At 38.8% G+C, this 20,725-nt stretch overlaps 1 protein-coding gene across 2 annotated transcripts; it reads left to right on the forward strand.

Moving 5' to 3' along the window:
- The first annotated feature begins 1,812 nt into the window (after positions 1-1,812).
- Positions 1,813-16,290, forward strand: p3h1 (prolyl 3-hydroxylase 1). Of its 2 annotated transcripts, none has more exons than XM_052101601.1 (15): positions 1,813-2,313; positions 4,884-5,036; positions 5,166-5,355; positions 6,844-6,975; positions 7,542-7,681; positions 8,941-9,030; positions 9,122-9,174; positions 9,262-9,383; positions 9,533-9,690; positions 9,978-10,073; positions 11,200-11,341; positions 11,887-11,980; positions 12,063-12,138; positions 14,363-14,503; positions 15,399-16,290. In XM_052101601.1, exons 1-15 carry the CDS (start codon positions 1,861-1,863, stop codon positions 15,960-15,962), a joined length of 2,604 nt encoding a protein of 867 aa, XP_051957561.1. In that variant the 5' UTR covers positions 1,813-1,860; the 3' UTR covers positions 15,963-16,290. The 2 variants fall into 2 exon arrangements, with proteins under 2 accessions (XP_051957561.1, XP_051957562.1); XM_052101602.1 differs by having other exon boundaries at positions 9,593-9,690.
- Positions 16,291-20,725: the final 4,435 nt, after the last annotated feature.

The following is a 20,725-nucleotide window of genomic DNA, read 5'->3' on the forward strand; positions in this document are numbered from 1 at the left end:
AAGCTTTTTTTCTGTTCATTTCATTTTTCATCTTTTTAGCCAATTTCACTTTCCATGCTTTTATTCTGTTATTTATTCATCATCATTATTATATTAAATTCTTGCAAATTTTTTGCTAGTTTATTTAAGCAGTTTCAGCCTGTTTAATGCTTGGCTTGCTCACAATGAGCGATGAATAATAAGAGCAGTACATTGCCATTACAATAAGGAAAGTTGACCCATTTTTGTTGTTGTTGAGAGAGCCACATAAATGGTTAAAGTATTGGAAATAATCATGTGGGAAAACATGCAAGATATGATAAGTGCCTGCTTAAAAAAACTACAAGCCTGTAAAAGTTAATGTTTTGCACTACACTGTTGAACTTTACTGTTACCTTTTCTAACTTATGCAAGCTGTTTTTTATGTTTTGATAAATTTTTAATTGTGCTTATGTTATAATTTTGCTGAAACTTAGAAAGCCAGTGTGTGATGCTCATATAACTTACATTATGATCACCAAATGTTCATTCTGTTATTAAATGTAATCCTTATTTGACATATTGAATGCCACAAATGTCAGACCCCATAATAAAAAATATTATTGTAGCCTATACTTTTAGTAAATGAAAATAAATAAGTAAATAATGTACTCTATATAAGGCACACTATTTCTTTCTACATGTTGGTTACTTTTTAGACTCAACACAAGAAGAAAACATAATTTTCATAATGGTTGCACTTGCAACTCAACTTTTGTCAATTTCATGAAAACATTAATAAACATGATTACATTATATAATGCTTAGATTACAATACTGTGTGATCAAATCAATGCATTTATATTCAACAGTTGAAAATACATGACGTAAGTAAATGAAAAGAAAAACTGGACCCACTTTATATTAGGTGTCTTCAAATGTAGGCTACTTAGGCATCTAATATAATGTACTTCATATGTAGGCCTACATACTATGATGCATTGTACTTACATTTAAAGTGCCTGCATTTAATTAGGTCTGTAGTTAGGCTACACTGTTAACCTAACCATAAACATAACCATACCCCAACTCTTTCCTTAACCCTAACCTCTACCCCTAACCCCACCCTAGTCCTAAACCTACCCCATACATTACCATATCCATAACCCTACTCCTAAACCTACCCAAACCTCAACCTCAGTAGTGAAAAATGTGATTTTTCTGTTTTGTTTTGTTCTGTTTGTTTGTTTTTAGAGAATCTTTACTGAACAATATGTAGTTACACAATAAATATATTGTATTGTATGAATTTTAATGTTAGTAGTAATTCAAGACACCTAATATATAGTGGGACCAAGAAACTTACTATATAATGTTACCCATAATGTTGCCTCTGGTTAAAAACAGCAGATGCAATGTAAAGTTTCTTGCATTCAGAAAGTCAATTTATCAACATTTATCAGGCTTTTTAATGTCACATTTCTAAAAAAATAAACAAATTTACATATCTTTACATTGGTAGTATACCAAGGCAATTCATGTATTTTGTTAAAGTTCTATAAATAAAAATCCCTTCTAGTAGGGTATATTCCAGCCCAATTCATTCATGTTGTTGCAGTTTAGATTGAGACTTCCCATTTTTGTCAAAGGCAATAAATTGGAAAACACATGGGGAACATATGTAGGCTACTTTATTTTATTTAGACCAAAACGCCTCAATAGTAACTCCAATATTTTAATTTTGAGTCTGAATCCAGATTTGCAAAGTTGTCCGACATGTCTCACTTCTCTATGGGAAACACAGGCCTTCACAGCTCTGGAGCTCCTCCCTCTCCACAAAGTTCAGAAGAACCTCCGACATCCCCAAACCGAGCTCTACCTCACAGGCCCAGAGTCTTCAAGATGTGGACCTCACTGTCCTTGATTTCAATCCTCTCCGCTATTCATTTCACGTTCAGTACACAGATGAACTGGATATTTGAGCCATACGATCTGCTTTTTGACAATGCGGTGGAGGCTTATTATAAGCAGGACTGGCTGTCTGTTATTCTGAACATGGAAAGAGCTTTGCGGAATAAAGCGACGTTGCGTAGAGTCCAGACGCACTGCCGAGTATCCTGCGCAAATCAGACCGCTTTCGGTGATCATTTTCCAGGTCTGGGTGTACCCGTCCCAGGAACTGGTGCCGTGGAAGATTTAGCGTTTTTCCAGAGGATTCTTAAACGGGCCGAATGTGTGAGTGCATGTGAAGTGGAGAAACTGGGACCACCGACACTTCATAAAGTTAGCGAGACTGTTGAACTGGAGTTTAAGAAGAGAACGCCTTATAATTATCTTCAAGTGGCTTACTTTAAGGTAAACAGGGCCTTTTGTTAAAAAAAAAAAAGAAAAAAAAAAAATCAAATACAAAGATTAAAAAAGAAGAAATGAATGAGATAAAATCAGTGCAGCTCGTTGGAACAGCTTGCTTCGCGTTTGCATCCTTTTTTTGGTACTAAGAACTTTTGCATCAGATATGTTGTATTAATGCATACATATTTGCATCGGTTAAATGTTAACAAGTGCTTTTATTTTGTGCTAATGTTTTGTAAAGAATGCAAATGTCATGGAATGGGTAAATGTATGAGAAGCGTTTTCACGTCACCCCCCCCCCTTTTTATTGTGCCACGTCTTTAGGTGGAGCCTTGCAAAGTGTTCTTGCCGACTCAGATACTTCTAGAACTCTTATGCTTTTACAAAACAAAATCTATTAAAATTATGAAATGTCTTACCCCTATCAGAGTAATGGTAGGCTACTTATCTGCATATTCCCATGCATTAAAAAAAAACAAAAACATGGGTTCCTACACTAAAGAGCTGCATTGGTGCTTAATAATTGTTCAATATGGAATAAGGCGCTTTTAAAACACAATTGTAGTTCTAACGCTCTCCATGCATAAGGTACCCAACATAGTCATACCTAAGTAAAAGTTTTAAAAATGTACTCAAGTAAAAGTAGCTCATGAGAAAACGTCTGACGTATCAATGTAGCTTACTGATATTAAATGCACTTATATAATGGATAGTTCCGGTCCTGAATGCTTATTGGTCAACAGCCGTGATTTATTCATGATAAAGCACATTTCTGACCTCTTCACGGAACCTCTGTTTGTATCACTCCGCAGCACCCATAGCCGACAGTTATTCTTGCAGTTCATTCTGTTTACTGCATACTGCCAGGGACTATATTTTCTGGCGGAAGGATGGCATTTTATGATTTTATTTGCAAAATATAAAATTTTAATTTACATTTGTGTCCTTAATATTTTTATGTAGTGACCGTTTCATAAAAGTAATGAGGCACTCGAGGCTGTGCCATATTGTGAATATATACACGGGTCACAGCTGAAGGTGTTGCAGGCAACAACACCCTTCAGCCGTGACTATATTCGCAATATAGCACTGCCTCTCATGCCTTATTGCTTAATTAAAGGAGCTGTAAGCAATTTTATTGGGATTTGCAAAAGCTGAGCTACTGAATTTGCCATGGCCCCTCTTTCAAAAACCTTGCGCTCCAAAACCTTGCGATACCAAATTAGCTTTATTGAGATCGAGCAGAAGAGGTTGTCAAAAACAGCAGCAAAATTTGTGCAACTTAAATACTAAGAGAATGTGCAAAATGATTGACAGGCAAAAAGGGAGAGCGGACACACTTTTTTCACTCTTTATAGAGTCTAGAGCTGTCACAGAGGCCGGTGAGGTATCTCATGACACGTATTTAATTTATATATTTCAGGATGTGGGAAATTTTGTTGCATATAATTGAAAAAAAAAATTGCTTCCAGCAGCTAACTACAAATAAATGGAATAAATATTGTCACAGATGATAGTACCCATAGCAACCTTGTTAAGTGGTAATGCCAAAGACTGTTTAGCCCAAGATGGATCAATTGTATTAATATGAATGGGATAAATCAGATATATATGTCCTATGTAGAAAAGAGAGCCAACCACCTTTTAGATACAGACATCACCTGTCAAATCGAGAATGCGCAGTAGCTGGACAAGCCTGAAAAATAGTGTTATTTAGTGTTATCTGAGCCAAAGATGCATCATTTATGATACAGTTGTTGTCAGATTTAACTGCTGATTAGTAACATGTTCTTTGAACGTAGTCTTGACTTGGAGATTCTGTCTTTCCCCATTCAAGTAGATATTCTGAGGTGTACTTTTATGCCGCTTGCAACCATATAAAAAAGCTTCCCGGAAGCGTTTCAAAAATGGCTATTGAGTGGACTGACTTGCCATAAAAGAGACTTTGGCAGTGCTGTAGGCTAGTGAATGAATTGGGGGGGATGGAATGATCAAACAATTAATCCGCAAATCGGACATCACTATTACAGAGTGACATGTAGTTTCTGTTTGCAGCTAAGTTCTTTTTTTTTTTGCGGTGTTCAGTCGCAAAAGTTACGAATGGGTCTGGAGAAATGTATTGGAGTAAAAGCATAAATTTTCTATTCAAAGTTTTTGAAGTAATGTAAAAGGTAAATTCGACATAAATATTCATACTTGAGTAAAGTTGAAATGTTCATAAACTGTACTGAAGTAGCCTAACAAAGTATTTGTACACATCTTACTATAATGCCTGGGACTGAAAATCATGTTATTATACGTCCCGTATTTTCTGTTGATTGATTACAATCAAAAGTAGTGATGCCTAATTTGTGAACGAAATATTTTTTTGCATCAGTTCTGTTGGTCAACATAGGTCAAACGGGTTAGCAAAACGGGCTGAATCAGTTCGTGATTCAGTGTGAATCATTCAACAGCTCCTGCACGGACTGAATCATTTGCAGTTGTTTTTCACTCCTTAAAACAGGAACAGGTTACTTAATCACTAGTCCTTTCTAGTAAATATAATAATTTTCATCTCTGTATATTTGCAGATAAACAAGCTTGAGCAGGCGGTGGCAGCAGCAAATACATTTTTCATAGCAAATCCCGACCATGCAGAGATGAAACAGAATTTAGAGTACTACAGGATGATGGCCGGAGTGCAAGAGACAGATTTCAAAGACCTGGAGGAGAGACCGCACATGGTAAAAAAATTCATGCACTCTGACAGCTGCATTTTAAGCCCTGTAAAACATGTTTATGATGCTGAAATATAATTGACTAAAAGTAACTTTGCTTGACAATAAATAACATTGACATGGTGACATTTTCAGGCAGAATTTTTAGAAGGCAAGATGCGTTACAGTGCGGAAGAATTTGCCCCAGCCATCGAGCATTTTGAGGCCGCTGTTGAAGAATACTTTACTGTGTATGAGGAGTGCAGAGTTCTCTGCGAGGGGGCATTCGATTATGACGGTTACAACTACATGGAGTACAATGCTGACCTCTTTCAATCCATGACAGGCAAGTAGACTTCTGCTCTTATCCTTCTTACTTCAGTCCTGAGAAAACAATTCATGAAGTTGGGGATTCATGAATACCTTTTGGCCCCATTTCCACCTGGTATTTCAATAGTCTTGGGGTGATCCAATCACAACATCTGGTAAAGTGAGTCTCCTGTGACAACTTAATGAGTCTCCTGTGACAACTTGTGTTCAGATTTGGAGGGGAGGGTCTCTGTTTCATGACGACATATTTCAGTCACTATGTCAGTGTGTTACTGCATGATAATAAAGCGCAACAAAGTAAGTAAAGACGTCCCGGATGTAGTTGAAATTTTATCTAAGCACAAACGCAACATTTCAAGCAGAATTATCCATTAGTTTAGTGGATAACATGTATTAAAGGAGCTTTTGGTGTTCGTGTCATTGTCATCTGTGTTAATATCAGACACACTAAAGAAGTTCTGTGAATCTCGCTTTTTTAAATTTTCAGATCGGACGGTTATTTCCTTTTAAAGCCGCTTCTAACAGGCAAAGTTTAAACTCTTGTCTTAGCGCAGCGGTTGATTGACAGGTGAGGGGTGATGCTTTATTGCTTCCAGGATGCTCACAGGATGGATTAGCGTTTACACCTCAAATGTGATGTGGTCACATGCGTTTTTGACCACATTTGCATGGGGTTTGTATGATCCGATCATAAAATGATTTAGATCGTGTTTAGACCTCTATTTAAGGCTGACCACATGTGGTCGGATCACCCGAAACGCATCTTAATACCAGGCGGAAACAGGGCCATTGTGGTGTTAATGTAGCATTGTTGAAACTGGGCAAGGGATTTCCATTTCCCAGCATGCTTTGCATGGGTCTCAACAGGGAGAGTAAATGTTCAAATTAAGTGTTATTTAATTTGTTTTTGTGCAAGATGAGTATAAAGGGGTGTACTTGTTAGTGTTTAATGTTTTATGTTGAGATTTAGAAGATTTTTTGTTATGTTGGAGTTTTGGGGGTTACCATAATGGTGAAGAGATGAGCTTGAACTAACAATGAGGACAGGTCTTACATGACATTAATGGCTTGTTTCATTTAATATTTGCTGTTCTAACCATAGCACAGTTACTAAACTATATTCTGTAGCTTTTCCAACCAGCATTTCTTTTGCATGATTATATTCAATATCACAAGTTTGAACATGAAAAATAAGTTACATTGACACGTCTAACTTTGTTGGGTTTTCCAAATTCAACTAGGGTTTTTCTACACAAATTGTTTGTGTTGATATTACATATTCATTTTAAGTTAAGAAACTCATTTCAAACTACTTTCAGCATTTTTTTTTTAAGTAGTAGTTTAGGATTCCTACTCTACGAGATCATTTTTTTGTGATATTAATATTTTTGGTTTGATGTGGTTTTTTATATCTGTGTTCATTGTATGAATATCTGTTACACTAAATTGGTTGTAAATATGAATTTGTGAGGCATTCATGTGCTTGTATTTGCTTTGATTACAGATCATTACCTGCACGTTTTGAGCTGTAAGCAGAACTGTGCGATGGAGCTGGCATCAACCGCTGGAAGAGAGAAACCTTTTGAAGATTTCTTGCCATCGCATTTTAACTATCTTCAGTTCTCATACTATAACAGTACGCAACAGTCAATTCAATTCACATTATTTGTATAGCGCTTTCATAATACATTATGTTCCAAAGCAGCTTTACAATGAACAGTGCCTTGTGGTGTTGTCACAATACAAAAATTTCAGTAGTCAATAACAATGGCAATTAAATGTCATGATTATCAATATCAATGTTGATTTCAGAAAAAAAAAGGAATACAAATTTCAAAATCATGTTGTATGTCCTGAATTTTCTGTCAACGTTTTGGAATCAGAACTAGCAATCACTGATTTGCGAATAAATCATTCTTTTGAATTAGATCTTTTACATAAAATACATAAACACTGTCTCTATCAGCATAATATTTTACTAAGCACAATATTTATCATATAAAATTGTAACTTTATTTTTTGGAAATTTAGTTTTTCCCTGAAACTAAGTTTGCATGACATTTAGAGGCCCTGGGTTGTTGCTAATAAAGTTTTTCATTATTGTGAACTGCAGAATGTTTGGAGTGCATGTTGGATTATTTATGGTGTATAATATAGTTTGAATTCACTTTTATAGTTTCAATCCATTTGTTTCTCTCTCAGGTGAGAAATACGAGCAAGCCATCGAGTGTGCTAAAACCTACCTATTGTTCCATCCTGAGGATGAGGTCATGGCGCAGAATATAGCATATTATTCTGCTGTGTTGGGAGAGGACAAAGCTGCCAACATTTCTGCTAGAGAGGTACACTCAAAAAGTCATTACCCTTACTTAAATTAATTGTAGAACGTTTTTTTACAAGTAATTTAATGTTTTTTGTTCATATTAAGTCAATTTCATGGAGCCAACATAATTTAGGAATAATTTGGAATAGGGCAAATTAAATGTACTATAGTAGTTTTAACTAAACTTCTTTAGATTTGTCAAACTCAATTTACTAAAATGTCTTATGTTAGTCCAACTTAATTAATTTCATTATTCATTAGTATATGTCAGGTGAAAAACTGTAAGGAGAATGAAACTGTTGCTCTGTCAATTAATAGCAATTGCTTATAGAGCTAACCAGCACTCAAATCAAGTATTGCTTTAATGTTGAAGTCCATCCTGAACCTAAGCACAAGCGCCATTCTTCACCACAATGGTAACCCCAAAAATTCCAGCATAATTCTTTGTAAATTCAAATATAACAGAACATTAAACATTATCAAATTACATATTCTCATCTTGCTCAAAAAAGATTAAAATGACACTTAATTTCAACTCTTGTTGGCATATCTATGCCAAGCATGTTTGGAAATGGAAAACCCTGCCCAGTTTTATCAATGTTATATTAGCACCACTAAAAGTACTAAATGTAGTCCCAACTCAAATTGATTAAGTAAACTTTTATTTTACAAGTTTAAATGGATAGAACGCAATGAAATAAAAAACATTCTAGAAATGTGTTGCTTAAGTTTATTTTAATTAAGTAAATTGAACGAGCAGCAAAAATATATATTTTTTTAAGAGTAGCTGCTGATGGCACTGATACACAAACATGCTTTTGTTCTACAGCTGTTTTTATTTGTCCAATCAGTTAATAAAATATGGCAAATGTAAGTCTTTCAATAATTTATCTGAAAAACTAGGTTAGAAAGTAGTGGAGAAAACCGAGGAATTAACGGATACAGAAACCAGGTTTTCACATGTTCTTCTTACCCATGCAAAACTCACTGTCACAATGTTAGGTTGTTGTAGCTGGTCCACCCAATAGAGCGCAACAGCACCGGCCAACTTTCTCAGCCATCTTGGTTCCAGGAGTATATTTCCCATTCTTTTTTCCCATAGGGATTTCATTAATTCACTCATAAAAGAACCATCCAACTCAGAGGGGAATCACAACATTACAAACTTTGATTTGAAGCAAAACATATTTGAAAATTGGACAAAAAGACGAAATACACTACTAATTAGCTTCATTCAATTTGAACACAACATGCATTTCTTTTATTTATTTTTTGCAGGTTGTTACACTGCATATCAAGAGGTCTCTGTTGGAAAAAGAGCTGCTTTACTTCGGCTATGAAATATTTAGTAAAACATTTGTGGATCCAGTAAGTGTATTCATATTTGCCCAGAACTTTCCATATATGTTTTTCGTTCATTTACAAGTCATAAAATCATCTTTATCTCATTCGATCTCAGGACACATGGACCCCTGAGGATGTCATGCCCAAGAAATTAAGAGACAAGCAAAAGTACATTCTTTTTGTTTCAAACAGTAGAATATTCATGAGATGAAATTTAGTTGTTCTGTTATTGTTTACGTGTTTTCTTGCACATAGGGCGGACAAAGAGACAGCTGCACGTATTACAGAGGAGATTGGTAACCTGATGAAAGAGATCGAAACACTTGTTGTAGAAAAGAGCAAAGAATCATCAGACCTTACCAAGGTGGTAAAAGAAGGTAAGAATTTTGGTGCAGAATCGGTCAAATTCAGCATACAGTTGGTGTTGGGATAAACTGCTCACATGACCGAATCCTCCAGTTCATGTACCTGTCCTAGTTCAATACTGATTAAATTATTCAGTACTACCCAACTGGTGCTATTGCAGATATTATTCCAACCCCTACCCCAACAACTGGCAACAATCTCCCGTTTGATGACATAACAGAAACCATGACATCCACGGCCCTGAATGGTTCACAACGAGTCGTTCTGGATGGCATAACCACAGACAGCGTGTGTCGAGAACTTCACCACCTCTCCAATGTACGTTTTCCATCCTTTAGTAGTGCACTGTAAAAAATGACAATGTGTAGTTGGTGTTATCTAAAATAGTCAGGTTGATAGTCAGTTATATTAAAACCAGTTACTCTAGGAGTTTTTTTAGGTTATCTGACAAAATTGTTTACTCTTGACCACGACTCTTGATTATTTGATTTCCAAGATGAGCAGACTTTTTTTTTGTGATTCTTATGAAATCAGTCATGTTTGTATTTACTGCAATCAACAAAACATTTCAGTCTAATGTTTTATTAAAAATGTAAACCTCACAGGCAGCAGCGCTTCAAGATGATGGTTATAAAGCAAAACCCTCCCCTTATTCACCAAGCAACATGTTCCAGGACATCACAGTTCTCAAAGCACTGCAGGTAAGACCCTCTTTAATGTATGACTTTTATGATCACTTTTCCACCCAATTTGGAATGCCCAATTCCCAATGCACTTTTAAGCCTTGTATTGGCGTAGTGACTCGCCTAAATCCGGGTGGCAGAGGACGAATCCCAGCTGCCTCAGCATCTGAGACCGTCAACCCACGCATCTTATCATGTGGCTTGTTGAGCACGTTACCATGGATACATAGCACGTGTGGAGGCTTCAGGCCACCCACCGCAGCATCCACACTCACCACATGCCCCACCGAGAACAAACCACATTATAGGGACCACGAGGAGGTTACCCCATGTGACGCTACCCTCCCTAGCAACCGGGCCAATTTGATTGCTTAGGAGATCTGGCTGGAGTCACTCAGCACCCCCTGGGATTCAAACTAGCGAACTCCAGGGGTGGTAGCCAGCATTTTTACTACTGAGCTACCCAGGCAAATAACAATTACATCATGCAATGTTGAACTTTGGGGATGCCATTACTCAATTCAATTGAGGGAACAATTTTACTTAAAAAATGTAGTAGCGTCAACTTATTAGGGTTTTCAATAGCCACTTTTCCACTATTGGGCCAGTGCGATCCAGAGCTATCAACTGGTCAGCCAGGGCCAATAGCACTGAAATCAGAGCCCTGATGTCATCTACGGACCATTACCTGATGATTCTCCGATGATCTGTTAACGTATGCTGGTAGCTAGATATGAACGATTGGAAAATGTGTGTTTTGGTGCTGAAACCCCTCACCTGACTTAGCCAGGGCGTTTGACTGTTGGCACGATAAAGTCCCGGAAGTGACAGTGGGAATGCAACTGGCTCTGGCATGCACTAGCATGCATCATTTGGCCCGATAGTGCAACACAGCTAATGTGTCCTAACGAGATGTGACACATTTTGACCGTCGCTTGGATTCTAATTTGCTTATGTTGAGTAGATTTGTTTCACAGTAAAATCGAATTGGTCCTAAATTCTGTTCCACATAGTTGTATATTAAACTTCAAATATGTTCTAATTTGTGCTTTGTATTTAAAATAAAAACGTGATACTCTTTGTACTCTTTGGAAAAAAGTTTATTTTTGCGAATACCTTTCATTTATGTTGATCCTTTGGACAGGATGGTGTGATTCCTTTGAGGAGTGCCCATTTGTTCTTCGACCTCAGTGAGAAGATCAGCAAGGTTCTGGAGTCTTACTTTGGGCTGAAATCGCCCCTCTATTTCTCCAGTTCAAACCTGGTCTGCCGCTCTGCCATTAATGGTAAACAAAGTTGTTGGTATACAGTATAGTCTGATCTAGACCCTTACAAAAATCAAGAGTTCATGGCAAATTTTTGGCAAATTTGCCACTGTTTATTTTTTACATGCAAATGTGCTTTGCTGCAAACTTTTGGCAGATTGTCCATTTTTGCCAAAGGTTTGCTGCTGGTTCACCACTATCGCCAAAGACATTTGCGGCGAATCACATGCCCATTTGCATGCGAAAATAAAGGGTGGCAAATATGCAGAAAGATTGAGGCTACTTTGCCAGAACTCTAGATTATTTTTTGTTAGGGGTATTTAACTGTCAGTTGCTTAAATTTTATTTTGTTTACATATTTGGTCTAATACTGGCCTTAAATTCTTATGTTGAGCCAATGTTGTTATGTACATTAAAATCAGGGCTGCTCAATTGATCAGGTTGTAATTCCATTTGTTGCTCTTAGTGGCGCAAAAAGAAAAGATTATTGTAGAATCTTGACCATAATTCTATTTGATTTCATGAAGTTCATGTTCAGTCTCATATTTGTGTTACCTTCTATCCAGAGAAACAGGAAGAGCATGAGAACAACTGCCTGCTTATCTCAGAGCTCAATGAGTGCATCAAAGATCCATCAGCATACACACATCAAGATTACAGGTACACCACTTACAGATCACCTAATGTCTTATGGATATTTTGTTCACAGTGTTTTCACTAATATATTCTATTTTGCTTTTAGTGCCATTTTGTACCTCAATGACGACTTTGAAGGGGGAGATGTTGTCTTTACTGAGCTGGATGCCAAAACTGTCACTGTAAGATTTCTAATTATTGTTAGTTAATTCATTAAAAAATGTAATTGCAATTAATCGTATGATTTTGAAAGTGCTGAAATTTTCTCTATATACACTTCTTTTACTTTCAATATTCCTTCTTAGGAAAAAAAACTAAACAAAAGAGTATGTAACAATAATGTTTATTAAAATTTCCAAATAAAACCTTCCACAGTACAAAGATAGAAATGCACTTAAAGAGATAGTTCACCCAAAAATTATTTAATCACTTACTCACCCTCATGCCAGACCAGATGTGTATGACTTTCTTTCTGCTGAAAACAAATGAACATTTTTAGAAAAATATCTCAGCTCTTTAGGCCCTCACAATGCAAGTGAACGGTGGCCAGATATTTGGTCTAAAAAGCACATAAAGGCAGCATAAAATTAATTCATACGACTCCAGTGATTAAATCCATATCTTCAGAAGTGATATGATAGGTGTGGGTGAGAAACAGATAAATATTTAAGTGCTTTTTACTATAAATGTCCACTTGTAACTTCACCTCCATATTCTTCTTGTTAACATATTCTGTTTTTGGCGATTCTTTGTGCTTATCGCCATCTACTGGGCAGGGACAGAAAATAAAGGATGAAAACAATTTATCTATTTTTCTCACCCACACATATCGTATCGCTTCTGAAGATATATATTTAACCACTGGAGTCTTATGTATTACTTTTATGCTGTCTTTATGTGACTTTTGGACCTTAAAAGATCTGGCTTCCATTCACATGAATTGTATGGACCTACAGAGCTGATATATTCTTCTAAAAATCTTTGTTTGTGTTTAGCAAAAGAAAGAAAGTCATGCAAATCTGGGATGGCATGAGGGTAAGAATTTTCTTTTTCCATTTTTGGGTGAACTATCACTTTCAATAGCACCAGTTCAAGTAACATTACATTTAAAAAGTCAAATTCACATGAGTCGCATAAGGACGTTAAAAGCAACACTCGACACCAGTGTAGAGCGGTGCTTTGAAGTTTGAACTCCAGTGAAAAGAGCTTTTAGTGCTGGCACTACTGCCATTCATCCAAATGTTCTGGTTATCATTAAAGATCAGAGGCAACAGTTTAATTGAAATTGTTAGAACTTTGTGCAGCACATCAACAGACATTCCAATAGAGAACTCCAACAAGCTGTTAGGTTTGGCTGTTAGGTGAAGGTTAAGACTTGATGTGCTTCTGTGGTAATTAAATGCTGCCTTACAAAGGATGCAAAGTACAAAATTTTTGTTCCACCTGGGTTTGTTTTGTAAGAGGAACTTTCTCCATCACCTCCCAATTGCTGATAAACACACACAGAATCTCTGTTGTGGTGTGTGGATCCATGGATGTCCCTGGGCGGACACATCACAAAGGTTCCGTCCTATTCCAACCAGTGTTTCGAACTCACACAGAGCTGAATAAAATGTTAGAATCTATGTCAAAATTGGGAAATGAAAAATGATGCATTATAAACATTTTTAATTAATCGCATGCGTTTGACAGCTCTAATTCTGTAACATAATTTTTGGTCAAACCGGTGAGCACTGTTGAGGAGAAACTAACTAAACGTAGCAACTTTACTAATTTTTCAGTAGCATGTCAGTATAAAAATCACCATTTTATGGTTACTAGCTTTTTTAATCAAGTAGCAGTATATTATGTCAAAACAATATGCTAAAATACTGGAAGTCATATGTCAGTGAGGTGATAATCAAACACTCTCTCTTACAATAACCTTTCTCTCGCAAGTTGCATTGGGAAGTCAAATTCCTTTTTAGCAAAGAGTTTATTTATATAAGTTGGTTAATTCATTAATTTGTGATATTACTCAAAAGTCCTTGTGCTGCATTTTGTGTATGCTTTTTTTTGTAGCTTAATAAATATTCAGTTAAAAATATTTAAAATGTAAAAAACACATTTTAGCTACTTAGTGTTGATAAGTACTCTTTTAAATGGGTAGCTTTACTGTAGTTAAAAGTGATAATTGACTAAAAAATGAAAATTCTTTCATAATTTACTCACCCTCATTTTGTTCCAAACTCATATGACTTCCTTCTGTGAAACACAAAATTTTGGTTGGCTGAATCTTAGCCTCAGTGACCATTCACTGCATCTTTTTTCTATACAATTTTCACTGTAATTTCATCAAACTGTTGGGGCATTAATTCTCCTAAAACTCAGTCAGAAACCAATATTTTCAATCTATCATCTCTCCAGGCTGTGGTGAAGCCTCAGTGTGGTAGAGTTGTTGGTTTTGGAGCAGGACAGGAGAACCCTCATGGAGTTACAGCAGTAACCAAAGGCCAGAGGTGTGCTTTTGCACTTCGGTTTACCCAAGATCCTCATAAAAATGAGAAGGTAAGTATAATTTGTAATTTCAACATTATTTTTTATTTAGCAGCGAGTTCCAGTGATTGACACATTTAGAGGCAAAATAATTACACTACGACCCCGTTTACACCTGGTATTAAGATGCATTTCGGGTGATCTGATCACATGTGGTCAGCCCTAAATACAGGTCTAAACAGGATCTAAAATGATTTGTGATCAGATCACAAAAACCACATACGAATGTGGTCAAAAATGCATGTGACCACATCACAATTGAGGTGTAAACACCAATACGCCCTGTATGCGTCCCAGCGGTAGTGAAGCGCTATCCCTCACATGTCAATCAACCGCTGCGCTTAAAGAAGAGTTTACATTTTGCAGATTACGAGCAACTTTAAAGGGGGGGGAAAGCGCCTTTTTTGCGCTTTCTTTGTCTTTACTGACTTTGTTGCGCATTAATGTCACGCAGTAATACACTGACACAGTGATTGATGGATGTGTCTTGAACAAAGACCCTCCCCTCCAAATTTGAACACATGTGGTCACAGGAGGCGTATTTAAATGACCAGTTGTAAACAGTGATGTGTCTTACCTGACCACATGTGATCGTATCACTAGAGACGCATCGTAATACCAGGTGTAAACGGGGTCTACTTGAACAGACAGATATAATGTGTGCACTTGCAAAATAGCAGTGCTAATAGTCAGAAAAATAAATCAGAACTATGTAAAAACACTGTGTATTTGTCACTACATGCTGCTTAAATGCAGAGTAATATCACTGTATATGAGCAAATTTAACCATAATGTAAATGGCTCATCGTGCCTTTGGGGGGGGGGGGGCCCTTATAGGGGGGCGGAGGGTGCTTCGGGGTGTCTCGTACATCAGTGTTCTAACCTTGTTGCATTTTGGGGTCCATAGGAGCGTTTACAGGTTGAAGACCTTCTGAAAACACTGTCAAAACCACTAGAATCTGATGTCCAGAAAACAGGAAAGGACAGTGAAGAAAAAACCTCAGAACCAGAAGGAGCAACACCTGTTAAAACAGCAGAGCCAGAAGAGACTAGAGGAACTAAAAAACTAGAAGAAAAGACAAGCACACCTACAGAACATTCCAGAAAAACCCTTGATGAGCAGGACAACAAAAAAGCAGAGAAAAAGATTGATGTCAAAGTAGTCAACAAAAACCTAAAACCAAAAGCCAAAGCATCAAAAAACCCAACCAAAACAGAGAGCCAATCAAAAGCTAATGTAGACAAAACAAAAATCAAAGAGTCAGACAAAACAAAAAACACAACAGCAGAGAAAAAGAAATCAAAGACAGCCAGCAAAACAAAACCTGTAACATCAGACAAAAAGGAGAAACCAGTTGCCAAGAAGACAGATAAAGCAACTGTGAAAAAAACTACCCATGACAAGAAAACTAAGCCAAAGAGCACAGAGGCTAAAGACTCTAAAGCAGAAAAACACAAGGAGGAATTATGAGCCGTGGGCAATCTTTTTGTTTTAGAACTGGTTCTCTTTTTTAAATTTGTTTTGAAGTTTGAACTTTTCTTTTTTCTTTGGACTGTTGGAGCTGTTTTTTTTTATTTTTATAAAACACTTTGGAAATCAAAGCCACATGATTGCAGATTTTTGTGTGACAATCAAATTGAGTGTTGTATTTTCTGTTGTGCCTTAATTGTACTTAAATCAATTATTTTCTCAGGAACAGAATTAGAAACATTTCATACTCTTTTGAAAGTGTGTGGTAGCTTTCGTAGATTACATACAGTCTGTCACTTTGCATTTCCGTTACAATTCCCCAATAAAAGCAAGATCTTTTAATTATAACAGCAGTGTTTATCTTGTCAACGAAACTACTGATGAAAATGTGTGTTGCTGAAGGGTTTTTATGATTTCATCAAGGATAATGAAGATTGGGCAGAAAAGAGGCATCATGACAATAATCAAAGGATTTTAATTAGACCATACTGTTGACGAAAATATGACGAGAAAAAAAAGAATGTCTGCACAATTAAGTGAATATCAGGTAAACAAAATTTCACGCTAGTCGTATCGTAACGTGTTGTTATAGTCTGTTTCCATAAAAACGCACTACATGTAACGCAAAATCCTAAACAGTCCACAACACTGAATTTGTTTTTTTGTGTGTGTGGTGAAGTAAATATAGGAGAAAAGATTAAGTACTTTCTAAATTGAATACGTTAGTTTAACGGTGAACTTGAAAATATTAAGCAAATTCTACATTTGTACTCAAAAATGTAGAAATTATTGCTTTAGTTTTTAAGTAAATATTATTTATGACTGTGATTTATAATCTTTACAATCCATAGGCATGTATCAATTCTAAAGTAGAAAACCTTGTCATATGTGTTAATTTGAGTAAATTAAGTAAATTTTCCAAGCTGGTGTTCCCAGAATGCAACACACTTGAATAATTAATGTTCCCCGTCTGTCGCTCACTTCGACATTGTGTCGAAAAAGCGACACTAGGGGTCTCTCTTGAGAGCCTTGCGCATCTCTGAACTTGAGAAAAGGCCAATGGGAAATTGGCAGACATAATTTGCACGTCCCTCCCCCGGACATGTGTGTATAAGGGAGGGAAATATGCGTCTGTCCATTCAGATTTTTCCTTCGGAGCGGAGAGGTTGTGTGATCAACGAGCTGTATTCACAGACTGTTTCACTCATCTCTACAAGAGTGTATGCTGTTGGATCTACGTCTTTAATAAAGATGCCCTTCTGTCCCTGTGTAGTTCCTCGATGCGGTCGAGTTCTCTCTGCTCCTGATGGTCACAGACGCTGCCTCGTGTGTTTGGGCAGCGATCACACCGAGGCAGCATTTGTGGATGGTTCGTGTTCTCACTGCGAGAACCTTACCAATGGCAAGGTTGCAGTCACGGCTTTCCTTCTTAAAGAGGATTCTTCCCACGGGATTGAGGATGACCCCGCGCTCCCCTCCAAGGCTTGTAGGATGACGAGTCCAGAGGACGCCTACATGGGACCTCTTCCTCAGTCACTAACCCGCCCCCTGCCGGGTGTAAGTGCTTTGAGTCTTCTCTTAGCACCAGAGCCTCGGGACGTGCTTCTGCCTCCCGACACCATACTACCTGCTCCACCCCGCTGAGAAGCCTTGACGGGTACGTCGAAAATGATCGTCCCTTAGTGCCCATCGCGTGGAGCTTGGACGTGTGGCTTTCACTTCCCAACCCGTCACGTTGGTTGGCCAGGACCATCCGACTCGGCTACACGATTCAGTTGCGTGCAGAGATTGCAAACTTTTACTCAAAGACGCGATAGAGCCTGTCTCTCCAGCCGAGATGAAGAAGGGTTTCTACAGCCCTTACTTCATCATAAGATGAAGTAAGAGAAAGGCAGCGGTTTACGAGTTTTTACGGCGACTTGCGAGATTTCAAACAGGCCTTGCACAGAATCACTTAAAAAATTCTCACGCAAAGACACATTCTAACTTGCGTTCGGCATCAAGATTGGTTTGCAGTGGTAGACCTGAAGGACGCATAATTCCACGTCTCTATCTTGCCTCAACACCGACCCTTTCTACGGTTTGCATTCGACGGCCAGGCGTATCAGTACAAGGTCCTTGCTGGCTATATTCCTTGCCCTGCGGAGGTTTCTCACACTAATTTGGGGCAAGCACGTCTTGATCTGCTCAGACAGCACCGTGATGGTAGCGTTCATAAATCACCAAGGCACATCATGTCACAACTCGCCCGCCATCTCAGATCACTGGCCCCGGGGGATGTGCAAGTATGCATATCCCCCAGTGAGCCTTCTTGCATGGGTGCTGTGCAAAGTCAGGGAGGACGAGGAACAAGTCACTCTGTTGGTGCCTTACTGGCCCACTCGGACTTGGTTCTCAGATCTCATGCTCCCTGGCGAATTCCCCTGAGGAAGGACATTCTTTCTCAGGGACGGGGGACATCCTTATCTGGCCCCTGGATGGGATGCGGGAGATCTAAGAGGCCTACCACCTGCAGTCGTAGACACGATTAACCATGCCAGAGCTCCCTCTACCAGGCAACTTTACACCCTGAAGTGGCGCTTGTTCGCAAATTGGTGTTCTTCCCGGTCCAAAGACCCGCAGAGGTGCAAAGAGGTTAGTGCTCTCGGTTGGAGGGGAGGCTGTCCCCCTCCACATTGAAGGTGTATGTAGCCGCTATCGCGGCCCACCATGACAAAGTGGACGGTAAGTCCTTGGGTAAGCACAACTTGATTATCAGGTTCCTTAGATGCGCCTGGAGGTTGAACCCTCCCCGGCCAAGGCTGTTCCTCTCCTGTGATATCTCAGTGGTCCTCTCGGGCCTTCAGAGACCCCCTTCGAGCCGCTAGAATCAGTCGAGCTCAAGGCCCTCTCCTTGAAGACGGCCCCCCTGATCGCGCTCGCTTTCATCAAGAGGGTTGGGGACCTACGAGCGTTCTCTGTCAGTGACACCTGCCTGGAGTTCAGTCCGGCAGAAACTCATGTCGTCCTTAGACCGTAAACGGGCTACGTGCCCAAGGTTCCTACGACCTCCTTCAGGGACCAAGTAGTAAACCCGCAAATGCGGGAGGAGGCAGACCCAGCCTTTTCGTTGCTGTGTCCAGTACGTGCTTTGCGTAATTATGTAGACCGCACGCAGAGCTTTAGATGTTCTGAGCAGCTCTTTGTCTGCTTTGGGGGACAGGGGAAAGGGAACGCTGTCTCTAAACAGAGGCTTCCCCACTGGGTTGTTGATGCCATAGCATTGGCCTATCACACCCAGGCCGTGCCCGCTCCAATGTGGGTTCGAGCACACTTGACGAGAAGTGTGGGATCCTCGTGGGCACAGGCAAATGGCACCTCCCTAGCAGACATATTCAGAGCAGCGGGCTGGGCAACACCCAATACCTTTTCGAGATTTTACAATCTCAGAGTTGAGTCGGTATCGTTCCGTGTTTTCTCAGGTCCGAATCGGTAGAACTCGGTAACGTGGAACAAATGACCGGGTGTACCGCTTGCACCCAGCACCTTTCCCCTCCACTGAGGCGATCAATTGCACTCTTATCCCAGAAGACCCCACAAACTCCCTGGACGACTCCCTAGCCCTCTGGTCTGCAAATTCAGCAGAGGAATTCCCCGACCAGACCTACTGCAGGTACTGAAACTACTTTTAACTGGTATAGGTACTCCACAGGACGGGCCCCTGTGTGGATTAATCCCCCTGTGTGTATTTTCCGTGGTACGGTCCCCCTACGGGCGGACCCACATCTCCAATGGGCAGTCCCCGCTGCCCCCCAGTCGCCATGTTGTAGCAATTCCTCCCTCTCAGCAGGTAGGATCTACCACCGCGGCATTTCCACATGGGGCCTGAAAACCCATGTGATGTATTCCTAATGGAGGGAACGAGACGTTGTGTCCTCCCGGGCACGTCGCTGAACCGAGCCACTGTTATGGCCGAACCTCATTCTCGGCTCCTCAGGGCAAAAACCTAAATGGACAGATGCATATTTCCCTCCCTTTATACCCGTATGTCCGGGGGAGGGACATGCCAATTCTGTCTGCCAATTTCTCATTGGCCTTTTCTCAAGTTCAGAGATGCGCAAGGCTCTTAAGAGAGACCCCTAGTGTCGCTTATTCAACACAACGTCTCATTCCCTCCATCAGGGAACGGAGGTTACAATAGTAACTTAGACGATCTTGCTTGCATGGATGCACTGTTTTCAGGTTTATTTACAGCATTTTTATTGTTTATTTTGTTGTTACATTTAGGAACTTCTTGTTTTGTGAAGTCTGAAGTTTATTTTCTTCTCAAAATGACCATTTCGTGATAAAAAAAGCATTATTGTTGACTAAAATTATGTGCTATTTTAGTCTGAGAAAAATATACTACAATTCATGAATATGACATAAAATATTGACTAATTTTAGAGAACATTTTCATCAAATGACAAAAATATAAATGTAAATATTTAATAACGGAACTAGTTTTGTAGATTTTCTGAAGAAAATGTGCGTGCTGGTTGTGCAAGTATGTTATTTGTGGTTGTAGAGCACTGTTATGCAGTTGCTAAGGTGTTCTGAGTGGTTGTTAGGTAGTTGCTTACTGTCTTAAGTCAAAATATCCCTCTTTCAATGTAAGTCTATAGGATTTGTTTCACCAGTTTATTGTTCGCCAGGGGAAAAAATTTAAATACTAAGTAAATAATTAATGGCACTCCTCTTTTCGACAAGCCGCACAATTTGAGGTATTAGGACGGTTCAGGATG

This window comes from Xyrauchen texanus, chromosome 32 (assembly GCF_025860055.1).
Source record: "Xyrauchen texanus isolate HMW12.3.18 chromosome 32, RBS_HiC_50CHRs, whole genome shotgun sequence".
In the NCBI taxonomy this organism is placed as follows: Eukaryota; Metazoa; Chordata; class Actinopteri; order Cypriniformes; family Catostomidae; genus Xyrauchen; species Xyrauchen texanus.